The sequence below is a fragment of the Barbus barbus genome, assembly GCF_936440315.1.
Source record: "Barbus barbus genome assembly, chromosome: 30".
Lineage (NCBI taxonomy): Eukaryota > Metazoa > Chordata > Actinopteri > Cypriniformes > Cyprinidae > Barbus > Barbus barbus.
The window spans coordinates 7,153,229-7,174,864 of NC_136758.1; the positions used below are offsets into that span (position 1 = coordinate 7,153,229).

General features: G+C 37.6%; 1 protein-coding gene across 1 annotated transcript in view; it reads right to left on the reverse strand.

The window, feature by feature from the left end:
• Positions 1-21,636, reverse strand: part of LOC306850160 (ALK tyrosine kinase receptor) — a gene marked incomplete at both ends in the record, with an annotated part of 456,170 nt that overhangs the window by 242,938 nt on the left and 191,596 nt on the right. The window contains one exon of the mRNA XM_079385625.1: positions 2,988-3,134. Coding sequence (XP_079241751.1) covers positions 2,988-3,134 — 147 coding nt within the window. The remainder of the gene's footprint in view (positions 1-2,987; positions 3,135-21,636) is intronic.

The window sequence follows — 21,636 nt, forward strand, 5'->3', positions numbered from 1 at the left end:
ATGTGACGTGATAGATCGCTGTAGACACCTCAGATCAAGAAAAGCGCACGACAGCGCACGTGAACTGATCATCTCTTTCGCTTTACTACCCTGTCTTAATGAAGATTTGTGACAACTTGTTTTGTTTTTGTTCTGGAGGCTGATGATCTCTCTAAAAATTGCTGGGTTAAAAATAATACTGGGTAAATATTGGATAGAACACATGCTGGGTTGTTTTCAACCAACAGTTGGGTTAAATGCTTAAGCCAACCTTCCGGGCAGTAACCCAACCGCTGGGTCTAAACCACCCAATCGCTGGGTTCATCCATATTTTACCCAGTGCTGGGTTGCATTTAACCCGATTACAGATTAAAACCATCATCTAATATTGATTTAGCAAAAAAATGTGTATCTCATATTTTATGTATAGGGTTTTATATATATTCAATTATTTATTACTCCATAACAAAACCAGACAAATAAATTCAATGCTCTCAACCTCCAAATATACCTGGCTTCCTCCCAGCTACAGTGACCTTACCTTAGTTTGCCTCATTATGCTGACCTCCCGAAAACCCAGCCCTTTCCCAGAGAGCTCAGCGTTCCCTGGTGACAGCCATGCACGACAACAAGTCTCCAAAGAATGTAAGTGCACCAGCCAATAGAAAGGTAAATAGCCCTGGCATTTCACACTCTGCATTCATCAAACTTTTCATCCTCTATTTCCCTCAACATATAAACCCATATGCCTGAGGACATATGGAGAGGAGGTGAGCACAATCATTCACTAGAAGTCCAAAGCTTGGAAAGCGGTGAAAGAGGGCAGGAATGATTTGCCCTGTATGTTTTCATTTCCTTTCCAACCAAGTGCATCAAAGCTTTCCCTGCCGGTATTGGAAGGTTGTGTATCTTGAAATATCTTTATACCCCTTCTTCTTTTCAAACAACATAGTAGCACAAATAAATTACCTCTTGTCAGGTAAAGTGATTACTCATGGTGATAAAAAGGTTTCTTCAATTAAGAACCCTGTTTGAACTTTTAAAAGATGAACTCAAACGCACTAGTTGCCCAACAATCGTTTCACTGGAGAATTTTGTTCTTTTGAATTCTGAATTTGATTTTCCCTGAAATATCATGAGCAAATGTAATTTCCATATCTAATCATCATTTATTTTATGATAGGGGTATAAAAGGCATCTTGGAAGTTTGGAATAAACTGTGAAACTGTGACCTTTATCAAAAAGCTAACATTCAAAGCTAAGATTTGTTTGTATTCTAAATGCACACAATAAAAAGAAGTTGACACTTTTTTTTTTTTTTTTTGCATAATTTGACTTTTCCAATGATTTATAAATAAATAAATAAATAATTATTTATATATGTGAACATGGACAACAAAACTTAAATGTAAATTTCTCGAAAATTGAGATTTATATATCATCTGAAAGCTGAATAAATAAGCTTTCTATTGATGTATGGTTTGTTAGGATCAGACTATTTAATCAGAATATTTGACCGAGATACATCTATTTGAACATCTGGAATCTGAGGGTGCAAAAAAGAAAAAAATCTACATATTCAGAAAACCACCTTTAAAGTTGTCCAAATGAAGTTCTTGGCAATGCGTATTACTAATCAGAAATGAAGTTTTGCTATATTTATGGTAAAAATTTACAAAATATCTTCATGGAACATGATCTTAACTTAATATCCTAATGATTTTTGGCATAAAATAAAAATGTATGTATTTTTGGCTATTGCTACAAATATACCCCAGCAACTTAAGACTGGTTTTGTGGTCCAGGGTCACATATGCTTAAAACTGTTTAATTATCATAATTTAAAATGTAATGGTATTTATGGTGGATTTTCTTATTTTTAGATTGAAAGTCTTGATCTTTAACTAGGAAAAGACATATCTGGACGATAAAAGATCTTAAAGTTAAAGTAACATCTGTGAACAGATAACCAGGTCTATCACCAGCCTTCAAAAACAAACAAACAAACAAATAAATAAACAAATAAATAAATATGCCATATCTATATTCTGTTTTGTCTCATCTCACAAGTACTTTTCTGGCTGTTTGGTTTGATTGCTTTCTTTTTGAAGCCTGCAAATTGCAGAATAATGGCCAAGTGTTTTGTTTACAAAGAGAGACTTCCCTTTGGTCTATCTATACTGGGATTTCTGTTTTGCAAAGCATGATTATGATCATTTTATAGTATGTTGGATTCCTGCCGTGCAGTTGTATGTGTGAAAAGAACAAGAGAACACACAGAGCCTAGCAGTGAGTGATTGAACAGCACGTGGGATTGCTGCATTTGTCTTTCAAGTGCATGAGGTGCGCCTGAAGAGTTCGTAATTTCCCAACCTTCTCTGCAACCTGACTATCAAATGAGGCTTCTAAACTCTTGCCCCCCACTTCTCCCCCTTCAATCTCTCTTTCGTTCTGTCTGTTACATATCATTTCCACTCTCCCTCTTTTCAACTCTAGCTATTCCTCCCTGGGAAAAGATGAAATGGTTATTCACATGGTGAAGTTCTCAGTTCTGTTCGGTATTTTGCACAACCACATCCACATTACCTCTTTCCTAGATACATTTATATGGTTCAAAGCTTGTGTAGAAGAGGGCTGCAAAAATTGTGAAACTACACATTTTTTAATTTCTTTTTTTTTTGTGAGATGAGGGGCTTAATGAATGCCTCAATGGACCTCTTTTTTTCTTCATAACTTCCCATAATTTATTTATTCATCAAATATGTGTAGCAATTAAAAATGCCCCAAATATAGCTTTGGTTAAACTTGGCAGCACACTATTATAAGACAATTGTGCAGTCAATACCATATGGAGCTATTTCTAATAATTGGTTACCAAATGCAGTCAGGCTAATTAAAAATGTTTTAAAAAATGTTTTAATGTTCTTGACTTGAATAAAACCAATTAATTCATGTTACGATGTGAATCACATTGTTTCGTTGAGAAAGCATCTTTAACAGCTCTTTACCTTCCTCCCACCCCTGAGAGCTTGCTTTTGTCTTTGCCATCGTCTGGTCTTTCGCCCAGGAGTCCTCTGCTGATGTTAAACTCCAGGCGAACTCAGGATAATATCCAGCAGGCCCACGGTCACATGACTTTCCCTTTGAAGAGCAATCTGAAAGAGAACAATGATTTTACTAACATTTGCATATACAAAGAAACCACATTGTTCATTAGTTAACAGAACAGCATTTGTTAGATGTTTTGGGGCAATTTTATGAACATTTTTGGTCCTGTGCATATATATATATATATATATATACACATACATACATATAATTGCACAATACTACAGTACATTGCGACCATAAAACACTTATTATGGCGCATAATTATAAACTAATACATTTTGACATTTGCAGTAAATGCAGCTCCATTTGTATGGCTTTTCTGAAGTTGTAAACATGCTTATTAGCTCACCTGGTATAGTATGTAGTAGTGTGGTACAAGTCTTGTGCAACATTCTTAATACTATTTTGTAGGCAGGTCATTTTAACTGTCATGTTTTCTTGAAGCATTGGTGTTTATCACAATTTAAAATGTAACACATTCTGTGGTGGACCTCTATGTCTCTCTAATGCTAATTTCAAAGCTAGCATTTTCAGAGTTTAGAGAAAATATACTAGACACCAATTTGTGCCCTCCTTTGATCTCATATTGTTCACACTGAGATCCTAAAGTGTAGCATGTGAAGCAATAGCAAATGTAACTTTAGAAAAGGCAATGTCTAGATCGCATTATGATTAGCTCATTACCCTGTCAATGTGATAATACCCGCCAGTCATGTTCTCTTCTTCACTATGATTGGCTGATTACTCTGTCAATGCTGATTACCACCTCTCTTGCTTGCAACAGGTCAGAAAATCAGCCTGAATATGTAAAAAAAGGCTCACCCATACAACATTTTCAGTTACATCCAAATGAACTTGAAACGATGATCTGTGAGAGAGTGTGGTTAAATTAAAGGTGTACTTGTGGTTCTTAGAATATCTTGACTACTAATCCAAAAGAATGTGTCCACTACTAACTGATTTAATAAACATTACATCATTGTATGTTGTGTAAGTTATTAGTTTATTTTAAATTCTGATTTATAGTATGATTTTGAAAGTGAAAGTGACGTGACATATGGCCAAGTATGGTGACCCATACTCGGAATTCGTGCTCTGCATTTAACCCATCCAAAGTGCACACATACAGTAGTGAACACACACACACACCGTGAACACACATCCGGAGCAGGTTTTTACCTGAAAACCATATAACATACTATTTAATCTCATTTCATGCACAAACTTTGTAAATAAACTGTTTAATCATAATTCTGTTAATTTTCTGGCATGACAATATACTGAAATAGTTCATTTCCAGATGTAGCTGCAGCTGCTTTGGCTGTTTGACATTTGAAAATACAGTAGTTGTTTATAGATTGATTGTCGTTGGTGTTCACTCTGAAGGCAGGTTTTGCCTGTCTTCAGTGATGGTTCTAATTAAAACACAAGGTCAAAAACTGTATTAAGGTGACTGATGAAATATGTCTTCAAAAAGACACATGATCATAGCTGTGGCAATTTTTTTTTTTACTGAAATTAATTTAACTGGTTATAAGTTCAGCCAGGAGTGTCATTTGTGTTGCTTCGTAGCCCAGTAAGATGGACAAAAAGTCGTCATTTCTGTGAAAAATTGTGCTTTGTATTTTGAAAGTTTATATTGCATTTACATTTAATCATTTAGCAGATGCTTTTATATAAGAGACTTACAAATGAGGATAAAAGAAGCAGTCAAACCAACAAAAGAGCAACAACATGCAAGTACTGTGAAAAGTCTGGGTTTCTTGTTAGTCTAATGATAGACAGACAGACAGACAGACAGACAGAATAGAATAGAATAGAATAGAATAGAATATAGAGTACTGGTGTTAGAGGGTCATTCGTTCTTTCTTTCTTTCTTTCTCTGCTTAGTTGTTTTCACACAGTATAACAATAAATGGAAACCCTGCGGTGCCGCCCCCACTTCACTCTCATAATGAAATACCATTTTAAAGATGCATATGAAAGACTGGAGAATTTGTTTATTGATACAACTGCATTAAATTAAAAGCAGACACGGGCATGTTTTCTGATTATTATTTTTTCTCCCCTACTGCAACGTTAAAAATAATAATAATAAATAATAACAACAATAATAATAATAATAATAAATAAATAACCACTAGTATAGCTGCAAACGCAAATTAAGTGTACAAGCCTGAAGTGGCCATGGGAAAGATTTGGGAGAATTCCTGGTGAGCAGCGCAAAACGGCTGGTGTGTGCGCAGCTATTAGTACTCTAGGCTTAATCTGAACAAACCCGGTCCGGATCCAGCACCTCCGAATTCCGATCATCTCATTTGGTGGATCCCCTTCCTCCAATGAAAGACGTTCGTGTCAGGGTTATTATAGTTTTGCATTTTTAAATACATGTTTAAAATAATATTGCTTTCGGTTTTCGGTATTTCGTTTTTTATTTTTAAAAGTTTTTGTTAATTTTAGTTTAGTTTTTGTGAACAGTTTTCTAGCCTATAGTTTTTATACAATTTAGTTTCCATTTTAATTTTAGTTTTAGTAATTAAAGTTTAGCAGAATTAACAGAACACTTCCATAGCGCAGACCAAAAACATTTTAATTTAAGTTTATTGACTAGCGATATTCTATCTAGGTGGCAGTATTTGGACTTGTCTAAAAATGTCCTCAACTTAGCACCAGCAAGCTTGTTAGCTAGACAGTTGGCATCAGCTAACAATATTTATTTATTTTCATTATGGTTATGAATAAGGGAAAGGGAAGTGGTGTGTGGCCAAGTATGGTGACCCATACTCGGAATTTGTGCTCTGCATTTAACCCATTCAAGTACAGTAGTGAACACACACCCGGAGCAGTGGGCAGCCATTTATGCTGCGGCGCCCGGGGAGCAGTTGGGGGTTCGGTGCCTTGCTCAAGGGTCTCACCTCAGTCGTGGTATTGAGGGTGGAGAGAGTGTTGCTTATTCACTCCCCCACCTACAATCCCTGCCGGACCTGAGACTCAAACCTGCAACCTTCGGGTTACAAGTCCAACTCTCTATCCATTAGGCCACGACTGCCCCAAAACAAAACATTCATATCTGTCTACTCGACTAGTTGATCTAAACAATATAAAAATGTATAATGTTGATAAACAATATAAAAACAGACGTCACATAGGGCTAAATGTGTAGCATTTTAATAAAACTGCTAATGTTAAAGCAGCGGGGAATATGAACGTGCATGAGTTATTTTACTTAATCTGTGTTATTTTAATGTTTCGTTTTTTGACCTAAAACATAGAGACACTGACATTGATCTGTCTGCATTCAAGCATTTCAGGGGGCTTAAATAGATCACCCTTTACAGCAGATTTATTTCACAAACAACTGACGGTTTTGACCTAAATATGATTTTCAGTTACAATAATTAATCCTAAACTTTTCGCAGCATCAGTTGCTCACAAGATCTCCCGATGCTTAATTATGAATTTAGTTCACTGGAGACTCGCTCTAAACAGATCATTTTCAACTCGAGAACAGCTGCAATCGGATCATTCCAATTCACAAATGAATCGTTTGTTGCGATTTGCGAACTGATTTAACATGTTCATTGAAAATAATCAGTTTGTTCATGAATCAGACACCGCTTCTGCGTCTCGAAGCACATGATGTATTATAAGGAGTAACAATATATTTTATGAAATGTAGCGAAGTAAAACGTATGATCTTATGCTTTGGAATGTAGTGAAGTAAAAGTAAAAGTTACTCAAAATAAAACTACTCCAGTAAAGTACAGATACTTGAAAAATATACTTAAGTACAGTAACAAAGAAGTTTTACTTCGTTACTGACCACAACTGTATAAAAGTGCTCATAGTTGAAGAAATAGCCCTATATGAAAACCGAATCTATAAAAGACCGGCAAATATAATAAATGTAAACTCAGCTAGTTTTTACTGTTTTAAATTAAAGCTGGAGCTTAGCATTTGTAAGAGAGTGATGTCAGATAAAAGTGACAGAGTTTTAATTTAATAATGATGTACATTTGCATAGCTTATCTCATAAGCTTATCATGTAGCTCTGTAACGCTAATAATTTTAACACCGGTATTCAGAAGCCATTCTTCAGGAACTTTAACATGACTATGATGTTCATAGCTATTTCCCACACTTTTCTTGATGCATTTAATATATTCTTGTATTCGTTTATTCTGCTAGAATGGCTTTCAAACCATTCCAACTGTGTTCCAACCACACATTCGTCTCATATTCACTGGAGTGTTAAAAGCACCGGTGGGATCAGGTTGTTTATCAGAGGACTGCTAGTTGAAGCTCCAGGCGACGTACAAATACGCACATTTTCCATTCTTTTGCCCGGTGTGTAAGTGTGCTTCCTCTTCCACTGTTAAGAAAGGCAGATCTCAAAAAATTGTATTGCTCAGAGGTTGCTCTTTCATAGCTCAGACTTCATGGAGTTCTTTGCTATGTTTCATTCGGGAAGTATGAATTTTCTCTGTGTTAAACTAACTTGTGCTGTGCCAGTTTAATGTAAGCAGAAGTAGGCATACTTAAATAGATTGCAGGGTTGGCTTAGACTTTGTTGGTGCCCTAGGCGATATTTTAAATAGACACCTCCCAAAAAGACTAAACTGCTAATAGTTTTGTGACAAAAAAATAACTAATTTGATAAATAACCTGTTACAAATAAAAATTGGTGTCATCTAAAAATCAGGGAGATGTGGTTTCAAAACGCAAAACTAGACAAAACTAGACAAAACAAAGTTTCAGAAGCTTATCTTTATTGTATCTGACCCACATGTGCAATTTGTCAAAACATTTCAGTTCACTGTAGTTCATCCGAAAGTCGCGCTCTGTCTAACAATATCAAGTTTTAAAATATGCTGCATTAGAGCTTGTTAATATTTCATGACTTAATACTTGTGAAAGTTCCAGAGTATAGAGAACACTCCTGAGCTTTCTATCCACTTAGTGATTATCACCCACAATTGCTAAGATGGGGAATCATTGTTAAAACCCTCAGAAAATGTTAAATGCCAGAGGGAAACTTAGGTCTCAGTGAGATGCGTTGCTGTTATGACTCTTTTCATGGTTGCACAATAAATTGATTTCAGGAAGCACTGCTTTTTTTCTGACAGGACATATTGCTCACCAACTTCATCACCAATTTTATTTCAGGGAGAGTGTATATATTAATCTTTAGAACAAGCCTTAAAATTGTCATTTGAGAAATGATTTCCATGATTTTGGGAGACAAAATACTTTGATGTACTGTGAAGACATTGTAACTTTAAAAACTCAAAACAGCTACAATAATATCTATTGAAAGTATAAGGATGGAATGTATAAGGATGTATAAGGAAAGTATAAGGATGGATGCTACAACTCTGCATATATATATATATATATATATATATATATATATATATATATATATATATATATATAAAATCAACGGTAAATCAAGTTACAGTATAATATTTTATTGCTACTTTATTGGTTTATTGCACAAATACTTGCCAGAATAAGCATTCACATTTATACGTTTGGTAGGAACCTATCGCTAGGAACATTCTCTAATGTTCAAGCTACAGGAACGCTGTAAATTGGATTTTTTTTTTAATTATTATATATAATAACACAACTGGATGTTAGACCTAGATTTAAGTGAGAGATACTGACACATTTAATACTTTCACAGTATTACAAATGTATTCTGTAATAACTCAACTTGACATACCATATCCGAACATTAAGAAAGGGTGTCCCTTTGTGCAGAACATTTCAGAATGGACTGTTTTGTGAATCTGTTTTATGAATGTAAAACAGGCTTTGCAGAAGCTGCAGTAGCTTATTAAAGGAAGTGCAGACTGTATTGAACCTGGCAGCAAACCCACAACTCGTATGTGAACACAGCAAAGTGCTCTTGTCAATTTATTTTACATGTGAAGAGAGTTTTACATTTTTAAAGGCCCATCAGCAAAAACAACTTGTTTCATAAAGGTCAGAAAGAGGATAGTCATGAAAAATCTGCTTGCTTGGCAGTGCCTAAAGTGAGATGGATCATTGTAAGTGATTGATCTGAAATGCTCTACATATAGGCGGCCCACAAATAGCACTTCACATTGGAGACTCAACTGACATTTGATTCTTATAGACTTTGACAAGTATAAAAAAATGGGTAAAATTTCAGAAAATCTGCCAAACATTTTGTGGCTGTGTGTAGCACCTGCTGCTCTGCATATCCTTCTGAAGTAGGATAGACAACAGTTGTAACAGGTGTATTGTCTTAATGGTTCCATAAAGAACCTTTAACACCTGAAGAACCTTTCTGTTTCACAAAAGGTTCTTTGTGGAGAAAGAAGGTCCTTCAGATAATAAAAAGGTAAGAAAGAGAGGGTTATTTAAAGAAACTTTGACTGAATGGTTCCTTGTGGAACCAAAAATGGTTCTTCTATGGCCTCGCTGTGAAGAACCTTTTAAGCACCTTTATTTTAAAGAGTGTAAACTCTTTGAAATACAGTTTGGGATTGCATTTGTTGTGAAGGTTACATCCAAAGTTGGCTTAGAATTTAATCAAAATGAGGTATTATCCATATGCCGCAGAGCTGTTGTGTCCTTGGTCTCCAAGACCATACTCTTAAATGCAGTTTCTCCACCCTACTTGTTCCAAATGAGGCTGAGAGAAATGATTCAACAAAGCCTGCAAGTTCTGGATGTGTCACACAGTTCCTGCACCACCACAGTGGCAATCTAAGGGAGAATTGATGACTTACCAGATGGCCAAGGACACAGATTTTATTGGCCATTTATCCTCATTTAGACCCCTCACTTATCTAATGTCTTAATTCCCTGACTGTGTGATCATATCCCCTTTGACACTCATTGAAGCAAACGCTTAGAGTCGATCAGTCACAATGACCCTGAAAATGGCTGCAATTAAACTCTAAAAATATGTGGTTTCAAGTAATGGTTTCCTTAAACTTTGTTTCCATTCGCCTACTCACATCAAACAGAATCACAAAGTTCCTTAATCGGAACTATTTCAAAACACAACATTTTCTTTTAAATTAACAGATTTTGCAATTCTTATAGATATAAAAAATAATGTGTTACCTGTCACAAAGCATTTGCAGATATTTCCTTAACGTTACATAGGTAAGCCAATTTGTGTTTTATTTATATAATATTGTTGACGAATAAAAACGAGACTAAATGTGGTTTACAAAATAAAAACTATGCTAAAATGTCTCTACATTTTCATTGACCAAAATGAGATAACAAAATGAGATAACAAAATGTTATAACGTTATTTCGTCTCATTTAGTTGCGTTATTATTATCATTTTGCAATATTTCTGTTTCCTGTGTCTCTTCTGGAGCTGCATCAGGTTGCACTGCGCAGACGCAGGCGACGTCACTTCCTCAAGCCCCACTCGAGGCATTATTTAGAAGACGACAACAAACATGTTAACGTGTTTGGTTGGTAAAATAAATGTTGTAAATTCAAATCAGAGCGTGTTCCTTGTCTGGAATCGATGTATTCTTAAGTCTATAAGGTAACAATAATATAATAAGATAACCTTGTTTGAAATGGGTTTGGCTAAAAGAAAATTTTGGTTTCGTCTATACTACTAGCGCAGTGGTAGGCCGTCAGGGGAAGCAGGACCTTCTCTGCTGGCCCTGTAAAAAATACAATTGTGTGAAAATTGTTTTTATTGATTATTTAGGTATCATTTTCATTTGTCCACTAAATTGCCTATGATTAGTTTAGTTGAGGTTGAACTGGAATATCCTAGACAGAAAAAGTCTGAGGCCAGCACTACAGATAGTGCTACCCTTTTGTTGAAAGATGTCACATCTGATTTGTTACAAGCATTAGTGACAGAGCCATCAGCCAATCAAATTTTGACTTTCAATGACGGCCCGCCCTCTGGGCCTAGCTACATGCCCAGTGCTACCCCCAGCGTTAGACCGCCCCTTTAGTCAGGGATTTCCAAGGTACGAAAGTGAAATTCAATGAAAAGAAAATGACAGATGCAGTCATCGGCGCCTACACCAGATCTTGTTGCCGATCTACTAAAAATGCCTTTTTCAAGGCGCTCTTTCAGACAAAAGAGAATAACTGAGAAAGGAAGACCTACACCCAATTCGCTAACAAAGGCCAGCAAAGTACAGCTAGCACCGAGCACAAGTTATTTTGTTGGCTGTGTTTACTTTTAAATCCAAGTAAAGGGACATGGAATTACAGACCCATGGACTTTATTTACAAGTGACAGGTGAGTGCTTTATTATTTGATGAGTATTGTCTCATGCACATTGTTATGGAGGTGTACGTGGTGCGTTGATAATATTGTGGTGCAGTGTGTGGATGTCCAGCATTACAGTTTTGCTGCTTTGGGCGCATCGTCATTTTAGATTTACATGAATGTGCGTAGTGACCTGTGTATTGGCGGATTACTTTTACTGACCATGTGGGGAAATTTACTCTGCATTTAACCCACCCCAATCTAGCCTACTATTAAAATAGTTAATCCGCCGTCATTGTTTGTTGAGAGTCTGTGTGTGGCATAATATGTGCATTATTTGCATATAGCTGCGTTAACTGTAACAGATATGTGTAAGATGTGTACATGTAGTTTACAGTTGCTTACTGAAGGCCCTGACAAAAACCCCACGGTATGCCACTGCTTATAGGTACTTACACTATATTGACTGGGTTAAACAGAATTGCATTACTAAAAAGAGACTAAAATGCAATTTTCATTGACTAAAACTAGACTTAATGTCATAAGTTTTCGTCGACTAAAACTAGACGAAAATAGTCATGGATAATTCTGACTAAAATAAGACTAAAATGCTCAGACTTTTAGTTGACTGAAACTTGACTAGACTAAAAAGAGTATGAACGTGACTAAAACTAATAAAAACTAAAATGACAGCTTCCCACAAGACTAGACTAAAACTAAGCTTAAAACAGGCTGCCAAAAACAACACTAGTTGCTAAGAATTGTGTAAAATCCTTATCCTGACAATGTCACCCGTTTGCTATGTATAACAGTGCTTATTAGAAACTATTATACAGAACATTTTAGGTCTGACAATATTCAATGCACTGTTTAAATGATTAAAAGTCCTTTTCAAGGGACAAAAGGGCCATTTAGTTTTAAATGACTGCCACTGAATCCACTTATTTCAGGAAAGTTTGTTATTTTTTTTTTAAGATACAGGAGTATTCGTATATAACTTGATTATTTTTAGAGTGATATGGTTTTGCAATGCAATTTCTGTAATTGCAACAGACAAAAAGGCTTAGCATTGTTTGTACAGCTTTATAATGAAATTGGCCAACTTTGTGGTACACATGCATATTTTCATTTTTCCCATGGCCTCTCAAGTTACTGAGAAGGACATTTAGATGATTCCACCATAAAAACTGCAAATGGCATGGTTTGGAATTACTCAAGAACTTTTGCCACAGCTGAGCTCTCTGGTCTCCACACAACAGTGCTTTCAACCGTGAGCGTTTACAGCCCATAAATTTGTTCATTCAAAATGGTCAATTATTCCCTTAGCTCTTTATATCTCACTCAGATGGGGTCATAAAGGACTTGGATAGCGGGAGGTGTGTGGAATGACCAAGCTTCCTTAGAGGGAATATGTGTGCCATACTCTGTATTTGCAAACCAGCATCTCTGCCCCCACATAAAGCAGAAATCACTCCCTGCAGTTGTCTCAGATGGCACACCCATAAACCGTACACATTCACTAACATTTGATCCATATTGCACAGAGAATGTCAAGCACAGTCTGTACTCATCAGTTCCATACTGATCTAGCTTAATAGTGGCCTTCATGTGGTTAGCTATTTTATGTATGTACTGTTCTCCAAGTATTTTACTGAAAGCCATTTACTATGGTTTTGAGCAATTTCGGGCACAATTGTTTATAGTGTCATGCCATTTATTACATTTTTCCACACTTACATTAGATTTTTCTCAGATGAACCAACCTATAAATGGCACATCAAAACAAAATAAACTGTGGTTTGTCATACTTGTTAGACAGGCTCTCCCTGTCTGATTGAGTAGGTCTTAGCCAGATTAAGTAGACTTGAAATGATGTCTTAAATCAAGGTCAAAAATTAAATAAACTGCAGACAGGTCTTGTAAAATTACAGATAAAATAATTTGGGAAACTTGTCATCATTAGTCCATGTTGTTACAAAGTTGCTAGCTTCAGGTGTTTGTGATTCTCTGTCTATCACAGTTGTGATTGCCATCTCATTGAAAAATGATTGAACACATTTGCATGCATAGAGAAAACACACGGAAAGGAATTTGCTGGCTGATAACATTGGGAAGAGAAAAGGCACAATACAACTATAACTGGCAAGGCTAAATTGCTTCAGCAGGGGATAAATTACATGGATGATTCATTCTAGGTGTTGCAGTTACCTCATTGTAGATGCACCGTTTGATTTGCTTTTGGTGGAGGGAAGACCTATAAAGAGAGTGTGCATTCAGTTAATGAGGCTGTAATGTTAGAGTGACCCCGGCCTCCTTTATCACACGAACTGAGATTGAGAGCTAGGTACCACATGGAGGTTAGCTAAAACACTGCCAGGTGGCCGCTTGAATACAAATGACCACTCACAGCGAGTCAACAAAAAACTGGACCCGCTGAACTGTTTTTTGTAATATTTGAATATATTTGTATTCTATTTGATTCTAACAAGTGAAAATAAGCAGTTATTTCCTGGAAGGAATATTTAACATCTCAGAAAATGAAATTTCCTCATATATGTCATAATTTGCTCATCATTACCTTTTTTTGCTATATAAAAGTTGTACATTAGAATTCTCTGCTTGTGCTGCTGAATACATATATATACTTACTTTTGGTTTGTTTTTTGTTTTTGTTTTTCTCCCTCAGGAGTCTTTGATGAATTAAAAGTAAAAAAAATAAAATAAATAAATAAATGAACCATTTATTCAAAATATAAATCTCTTGTAACAATATATTAAAAAGTATAACTTGTATTCAGTGTTAAATAAAAACAAACAAACAATAAATAAATAAGGAACATTGTTAATAAATCAGGACATTAAAATGATTTTTAAATGATCATGTGACACTGAAGACTGGCGTAATGGCTGCTGAAAATTTAGCTTTGAATCACAGGAATAAATAATATTTAAAAGTATATTAAAACAGGAAAAAACATTATTTTAAATTGTAATAATAATTCACAATATTACTATTTTTACTGTATTTTTCATCAAATAAATGCAGCCTTGATGAGCACAAGACACTTAAAAAGTTATTACTAATCCCAAATGTAATAATAATTTATATTAGCAACTGAATAAAGTGCATTTTTAAAACTCAGATTCTATTCTATTCTATTCTATTCTATTCTGCATTTACTCACATTTACATGAAACATGGCATACGTCTGAACATCAGAGTTAAGTCTATTATGCAGAATGATAAGTCAGATTATTTTCAGCATTATTTTTTTATATATTCAGCCTGGCTGCATATGTATGCATCCGTTTGACCGCTTTATGGCCTGTATACACCTCATGTGTCCTATCGCCCTGTCAGATACCCTGAGCAGGTGAATGCACATGAATCAGTGTTGACAGATGAAGGAGACACAGAATGATATGGACAGGCTAAATAGAATAAAACATAGCACGCAGAAAGCCGCATTGCCAAAAGAAAAATATTAATCTTCAACTCAACCGTTCTTGTTTTTCTGCCTTTGAATAGACCTCTGACGGAAATCAATCAAACTCTCATTTAATTTCAGATTAATTATGTTGCTAAATGTAGCATGTATAGTCTGCTACGTCAGTGGGCAGCGGGAGACAACATGATGGGATTTGAAAGGGTATCTGAAAGATAGGACTCACGTCTTGCACCATCAATTTTTACTATCTCGCATTCCAGCATATTATGACAGTGGGCCCAGAGGATCTATTAACAAAATGTACAGATGAGTGCCAGCTGCACTGGGTCCAGATACAGAATATGAGTCTGTAAATGTTAGGAGAGTTACTTAAAACAGCATTATAAAAGACACTGTCCATATTATATGACACAGTTTGTAAAAAACTTGGACTGGTTGATTTTATAAGAAAACGTGACTACAATAAAAACATTATGTTACGATAGTGTTACGGGGCTGACGAGACGTGAGACATGCGGATCCATATGCAAGGCTTTATTATAAAACATGGTCAGAAACAGGCAGGGTCAGACAGTGGCAAACAGGTATGGCAAGGGCAAGACAGAGCAATCCGTGGAGCAAGCGTGGGTCAACGATCAGTGAACAATATCCAAAGGGGCAAGGCAGAGAGATAATCCAGAGTCGGGAGCAATAATCCAAACGGGGAGCGAACACAGTCTAAATGGCAAGGCAAAGGGGTAAATCCAGGAAACACGGGCAGGGTCAGACACGGCAAGATAAACAAGGCAAGGCAAGACAAGACAAGACTATAACAATGGCTCTGTAAAGTTGCTATCTCTAGATAAGTGATAAACGCTAACAATACTCGGCGGTGAGCAAGAGCAAGTCCCAGGCTTAAATAGAGTGATGGTGATTGTGAAATGGTGATCAGGTGTGGGCGAAATAGTGAACAGCTGTGCAAGTCGTCAGTGCAATGGATTGTGGGAAATTGAGTCCAGTGTGCTGTGTAGTGTAAAAGTCCATGTGGTGAGCGGGTGACCTCTGGTGGTGAGTAAATTGAAGTGCATGGTCCAGATTCGTGACAGATAGAAGCTATATTTAACAGTTTTATTATTTTGCATAATTCTGTAAATATTCATAATGTGGACTCTTAAAGAGAAAATATGGATGCACAACTATGGCACTCGTAGCTATACTTATAAAGCAGGAATTGTGTGCACTTAGGAAAAACAAAATAAAGGTTCTCAGGTGTGTAGAACAAACACAAGAAAGTGTTTAGTACAATAGGTAGCTGAATTTTTCCGCACACTGCAAAACAAACAAAAAAAAAAACTGACCAAAAAAGGTCTAGCAAAAATCTAATTATTTATTTTTCATATGCAAAAGTGAAAAAAGTGACAAAAGTGCAAAATGTATTAAAAACAGACCAGAGAGCAGACGTTTCAGCCCATGCGTTCTTCAGTGCTCACTCGTAGCTATACTACCAGTTGCTACAGAAACACAGGTCCCACTTTATATTAGGTAGCCTTAACTACTATGTACTTACATTTAAATTCATCATTTGGTACAATTCACTTATTGTGTATATGTGTTTTTTCATTGTACCTATATTTTTAAAAATACCTATATGCAATTACATCTGTAATTAATTTGTAATTACATTTATAATTACACTGTTGACCCATCCCTTACACCTTAAACCTACCCATGCCACCAAACCTGTCTCTAACCTTACCCATATCCCACCTCAATAGCAGCAAAAGTGTTTTGCAATACAATATGAACACAATAAGTACATTGTACTTATTTTTTGATGTAAGTACATAGTAGTTGATGCCACCTAATATAAAGTGTGACCGAAACACAATATTGTATTCATATATAATCTGAAGAAATCGCTAACTGTAAGTGTCATAAATTCATCCTGCTCTGTTTGTGTTACGGGAAAGAATGCACCTCAAACTGGCTTGATGAGGAGTGGTGTGCTATATGTTTCTAAGTGATCAGGCTAATAATAAAATGTGTGAACAAAATCTCCATGACTGAAATTGAAGAAGGCACCCAAGTTACATCAAGTAACTAGAATATCTAGAATAACTATCATGCTAGCAACCACGCAGAACACCTCAGCAACCACCTAGCTTTGTCCCTGCAGCCAACCAGAACACCTGGCCAAATGCACAATTTCTGCATTAATTAACATATTGTGGCGGGAGGAGCAAATGACAGACGGTGTGGCGTCACGCCTCAGAGAGGCTTCTATTAAACAAAATAATAAAATAAAGTGTCCAAAGGGGGGTTAAAGTGTCCAAAAATAAACAGGGGGGTCTGGTGTCCTCGTCGCAAGGCAGTGTTCTGAAAGGAAGGGTCCAGGTAAGGGGCGCAGTCCGGCGGTCGCACGCACTTCCCTCTCGGGACCGGGGCGGCGGCTTCTTCTAGCGGCTTCGTCCTTCTTCGGCCCACGGCGCTTCCGGGGGATAGTACGGCCCAGCATCCCGGCCCGTCAGCCGTCTCATGGGTGCGGAACTCGACCCATTCTCGACGCTCCCTTCCTGGACCCACGAGGACACCAGCGTGCATGTACGGGGAAGAGACCGGTCTCCCGAGGAGAGGCGCGCTCGGCATTTAAACAGCGGCGGTGATGAGGCTCTATTCAGATCAGGTGCGCCTCATCACACGCCGCCAGCCCTGGCTGTTTCAGCGCCCCTCCTCTCTCACACACCCACTCCCGTCAGGAGACTGGTGAAGGGCGGCGAATACGGGACGGGATGGTGATGATAATACATTTACATTTACATTTATTCATTTAGCTGACGCTTTTATCCAAAGCGACTTACAATTGCTATATATATCAGAGGTCGCACGCCTCTGGAGCAACTAGGGGTTAAGTGTCTTGCTCAGGGACACATTGGTGTCTCACAGTGGATTCGAACCCGGGTCTCTCACACCAAAGGCATGTGTCTTATCCACTGCTCCATCACCATCACCATAATAAGGGGGGAGGCAGCCGACTCGTCACAATATTTGAAAGAAAATAAGGTCACAAGTGACTGTATGTTGCACAGGGTCAAAATTACATATTTGAGAAGAGAAAACACGCATACAAACACAGAAAAGTCATATTTTTATTACATTTTATGATTCAATTTAGAAATTATCAGTAATTAAAAACTTTTTCAAGCATTATAAACACATTTATAAATACACTTTTATTCCTTCTCACCCAATTTAAAAAAAGTAAGTATATGACAGCAATAACATGGAGAAGCAAAGGTATGTAGCACAGCAGGGCAGATTTATTGGAGACAATGGCAGGGGTAAACAGATCAACAGTCCAAGGGTGAGTCTCTTTGTCTTGCAGGTGATTGGAGGAACGAAGGAGTGATGGAGCAGATGGGGACATAGGAAGAGTAAGGAGTAGGATGAAGAGTAGGATGATCATCGAGGTGAGTAAACACAGGTTAAGGAGACAGGTACTGACAGGTACTAAACTGTGAGACCAGACAGTCTGCTAGCAGGGAGAGTGCACATATATAGGGAGCCTGGTGATTGGTGGCAGGTGATGGCAATCCACAATCAGGCAAGTGGGATCTGGTGCATGATGTGGACGGTGACTGTGGTGATTTTGGCCATGTCCTCTCATACACAAGTATTTTTTATGAAAGTTTTTTCTTCTGATTTTTAAAAAAATCTCTGTCCAAATGAAAACACAAACACATGCTATGAAGTACTGTCAAGAGCATGCCAAGCCAACAGGTGGCAAAATAATCTCAACCGTAAAGCCATGTTGGGCAATCAGAAGCCTGAAAAAGTTTCCAGTAGGCGGAGATAACAGTGCATGCCCCGATGTCACAAGCCAAAATCTCTGTCTACACGATAACAACCAGAGTTTTAGAAAATCTTCACTCTAGAAGGAGTTTTCAAAAATGTTTGGTTTCAGTGACCTGGTGCAGCATTTGCGTGTGGATGAATGGCCAAACTCCATAGAAAAAGCTACGGTTTTGAAAATAACCGCATTTGTGTGGACAGGGCCTGAAGTAACTGCCAGTAACTGCCTGAATTAACTGTCAGTGTTGACAGTATAAAATGTAAGTATAAAAATGTGAGTATAAAACAAACATAAATTAGGGAATTCTAGTCATTATAAACAACATTTACTGTTTCAAAAGCCAAGCCTAAACTCATTTATTTAAAATATGCTATACAAATAAACTTGGGCTGACATACCTCTTTGATTTGGCATGAATCCAAATGTGTGCACTTTGCTTGCCTGATAATTGCATTACTTTTGCAGCACATTTCAGACAATTAAAAAAATAATAAATAATAATAATCAGTCAATCAATGAATCAGTCAGTCAATCAGTCAATTTGTCAGATCTGTTCTGGTCCTGATAAGACCAAAAGAACTCAAGAAACAGGATTTTTTTTACGGAACGCGCACACGTTGTTTCACGTCTTCTGGACTGTTGACAAAAAGCACCCGCTTACCCTATTGTAAGGCTTGGAGGGGCCAGGACAATTTTTAATATAACTCCGATTGGATTCGTCTAAATGAAGAAAGTCATATACACATAGGATGCTTTGAGGATGAGTAAACAATAGGCTAATTTTCAATCAGATGGCATAATCTAAAAAGGGCTCTGCTATTAACACAGCCCCGAAATATTGATAAACTGAAACAGGTTTGTGGTGAGGAACTGTCCAAAATTGGTCAAAACTCTTATAAGCAGCTAAAGAAAATGTTTGGTAAAGGTGAATGAGGTCTGGATCCAATTCTGAAGACATTGAGTCAGGATCAAACTTGATCAAGTACAAATCTTGTCGAAAAAGAACTGACCATCCAGCTTTGTGCTGTTATTTTGCTGTACAAACTGGCTAAGGATTAAATAACAAATTAATGTTTTCATGATTGTACCTCTCAATCTCAAACAACTGCAAAACAACAAACACGCCAACCTGCACAACATCTGGTTATATGTGGCTGTAACTACTGACCACAGGTGAGCTAAAATGCACTTTTGTTTTATTTTATTCACAGCCTTCTTTCCACCGGACAAAAGCTGTCAGTCCCCTGGCACACATACATGCCAGCTGTGCCAGGGGCTTGTTTTGGCAGAGAAACATGGCAAAACAAAATAGAGTATTAGTCCTGGTGTCATGGCCGTGGGGTGGGGGATCAATCTCGATTTGGAGTGCTGGGTGTTTTGGGTGATGGCAGCCTTCAGCCAAGCCCCTCTCTGCCACGCTTTAACCGGGTGCAATACACACCAGCATGCAACAGATGTAGTCTATTGTTTTACCAGTGGTGGCGCCTGTGATTTGTCTTCGTCGAGGGCAACTGCTTCTCCTTGTTCTTCTGCTTGAAAACATAGGGCTCAGCTGAGCCGACATGTCTGATTCTCCCAACGGCCCTATTTGAATTCATTTGCAAATTTCTGCAGCCGGGAGAAGATTTGAGCTTTGCGTACCCCATTACGGTTGGGGCCATGTTGTGCTCCGCTATCTGGGTCGAATCAAAATGATTTTGGTTGTAGAGACTGAGGTGATTTTTTTTTTAACAGCGGGGAGACTGCAAGCGGTGACATCGCTGTGACATCAGAGTGGCACCCTGTTCATTTGTGAACTCAAGACGGAGCGGCTGCTTTGCTTCACAGATTAGATCAAAGCTGGCAATGTCAGGCTCAATAAACTGATATGCATGACTTGTGTACCCTTGGGAGGTAAATTTTGGAGGCGTGACGTTACTAAAACATTCTTTTTGCAATTGTGAATGTGATGGAATAAAGAAGAACAGCTGTTTCTAGCCCAGTGCAAAATGCATGGTTTTGGCCAGAACAAATTTTTGGAAACCTAAGGCTATGTGTCCACCAAAGCATTTTTTCTGAGGCTAGCATATTTTTTTTCAATTGTTTTCAGTTGGAACGCCCACATTACTACGGATACTGATATAAAAAATGCTTGCAACATTTAATTTGCGATGTGTCTGCTACATTACTTCCAAAGTGTCTCAACAAAAAAAACTAAAAAAAAACAACAACATATTTTTAGCAGAGCATCTGAAATTTGTAATTTTTTTCATTTTTGCTAGCTAAAAAAGCTTTTGTGGACACGTGATTTCTGTCGTCAGACAGCAAAATTATGAGTCTCTGATCGCCTTGTATGACATGTCTATAGACAGCGTATACATTTTTTTTGCAATTAATCTTGGTATCCGATAAAGTTCTGGCAGTGTTAAAAAATGATCTCTTGCGGTTTGTGTCTGCAGAAGAACCAATAGTCGTGTCCCGTGGGAAGTCGTGGCCTAATGGTTAGAGAGTCCAATAGTCGTGCCAATAGTTAGAACTAATAGTCGTGTCCCGTGGGAAGTCGTGGCCTTAGAGAGTCAGACTCGTAATCCAAAGGTTGCGGGTTCGAGTCTCCGGCCGGCAGGGATTGTAGGTGGGGGGAGTGAATGTCCAGCGCTCTCTCCACCCTCAATACCACGACTGAGGTGCCCTTGAGCAAGGCACCGAACCCTCAACTGCTTCCGGGGCGCTGCAGCATAAAATGGCTGCCCACTGCTCCGGGTGTATGTTCACGGTGTGTGTGTGTTCACTGCTGTGTGTGTGCACTTTGGATGGGTTAAATGCAGAGCACGAATTCCGAGTATGGGTCACCATACTTGGCTGAATGTCACTTCACTTCGCACTTCACAATAGAAAGGGGTCTCGTACTGAACGAAAAGCACTGTATCATGCTATGCCTGACTGTTCAAAATCCTCCCATACTCACACCGCCACTTTTTACAAACACCTCAATTCACATTCATTGATGCCACTCTGTTTATTTTTTTAAATGAACTTTTGCCTGTATGGTGATC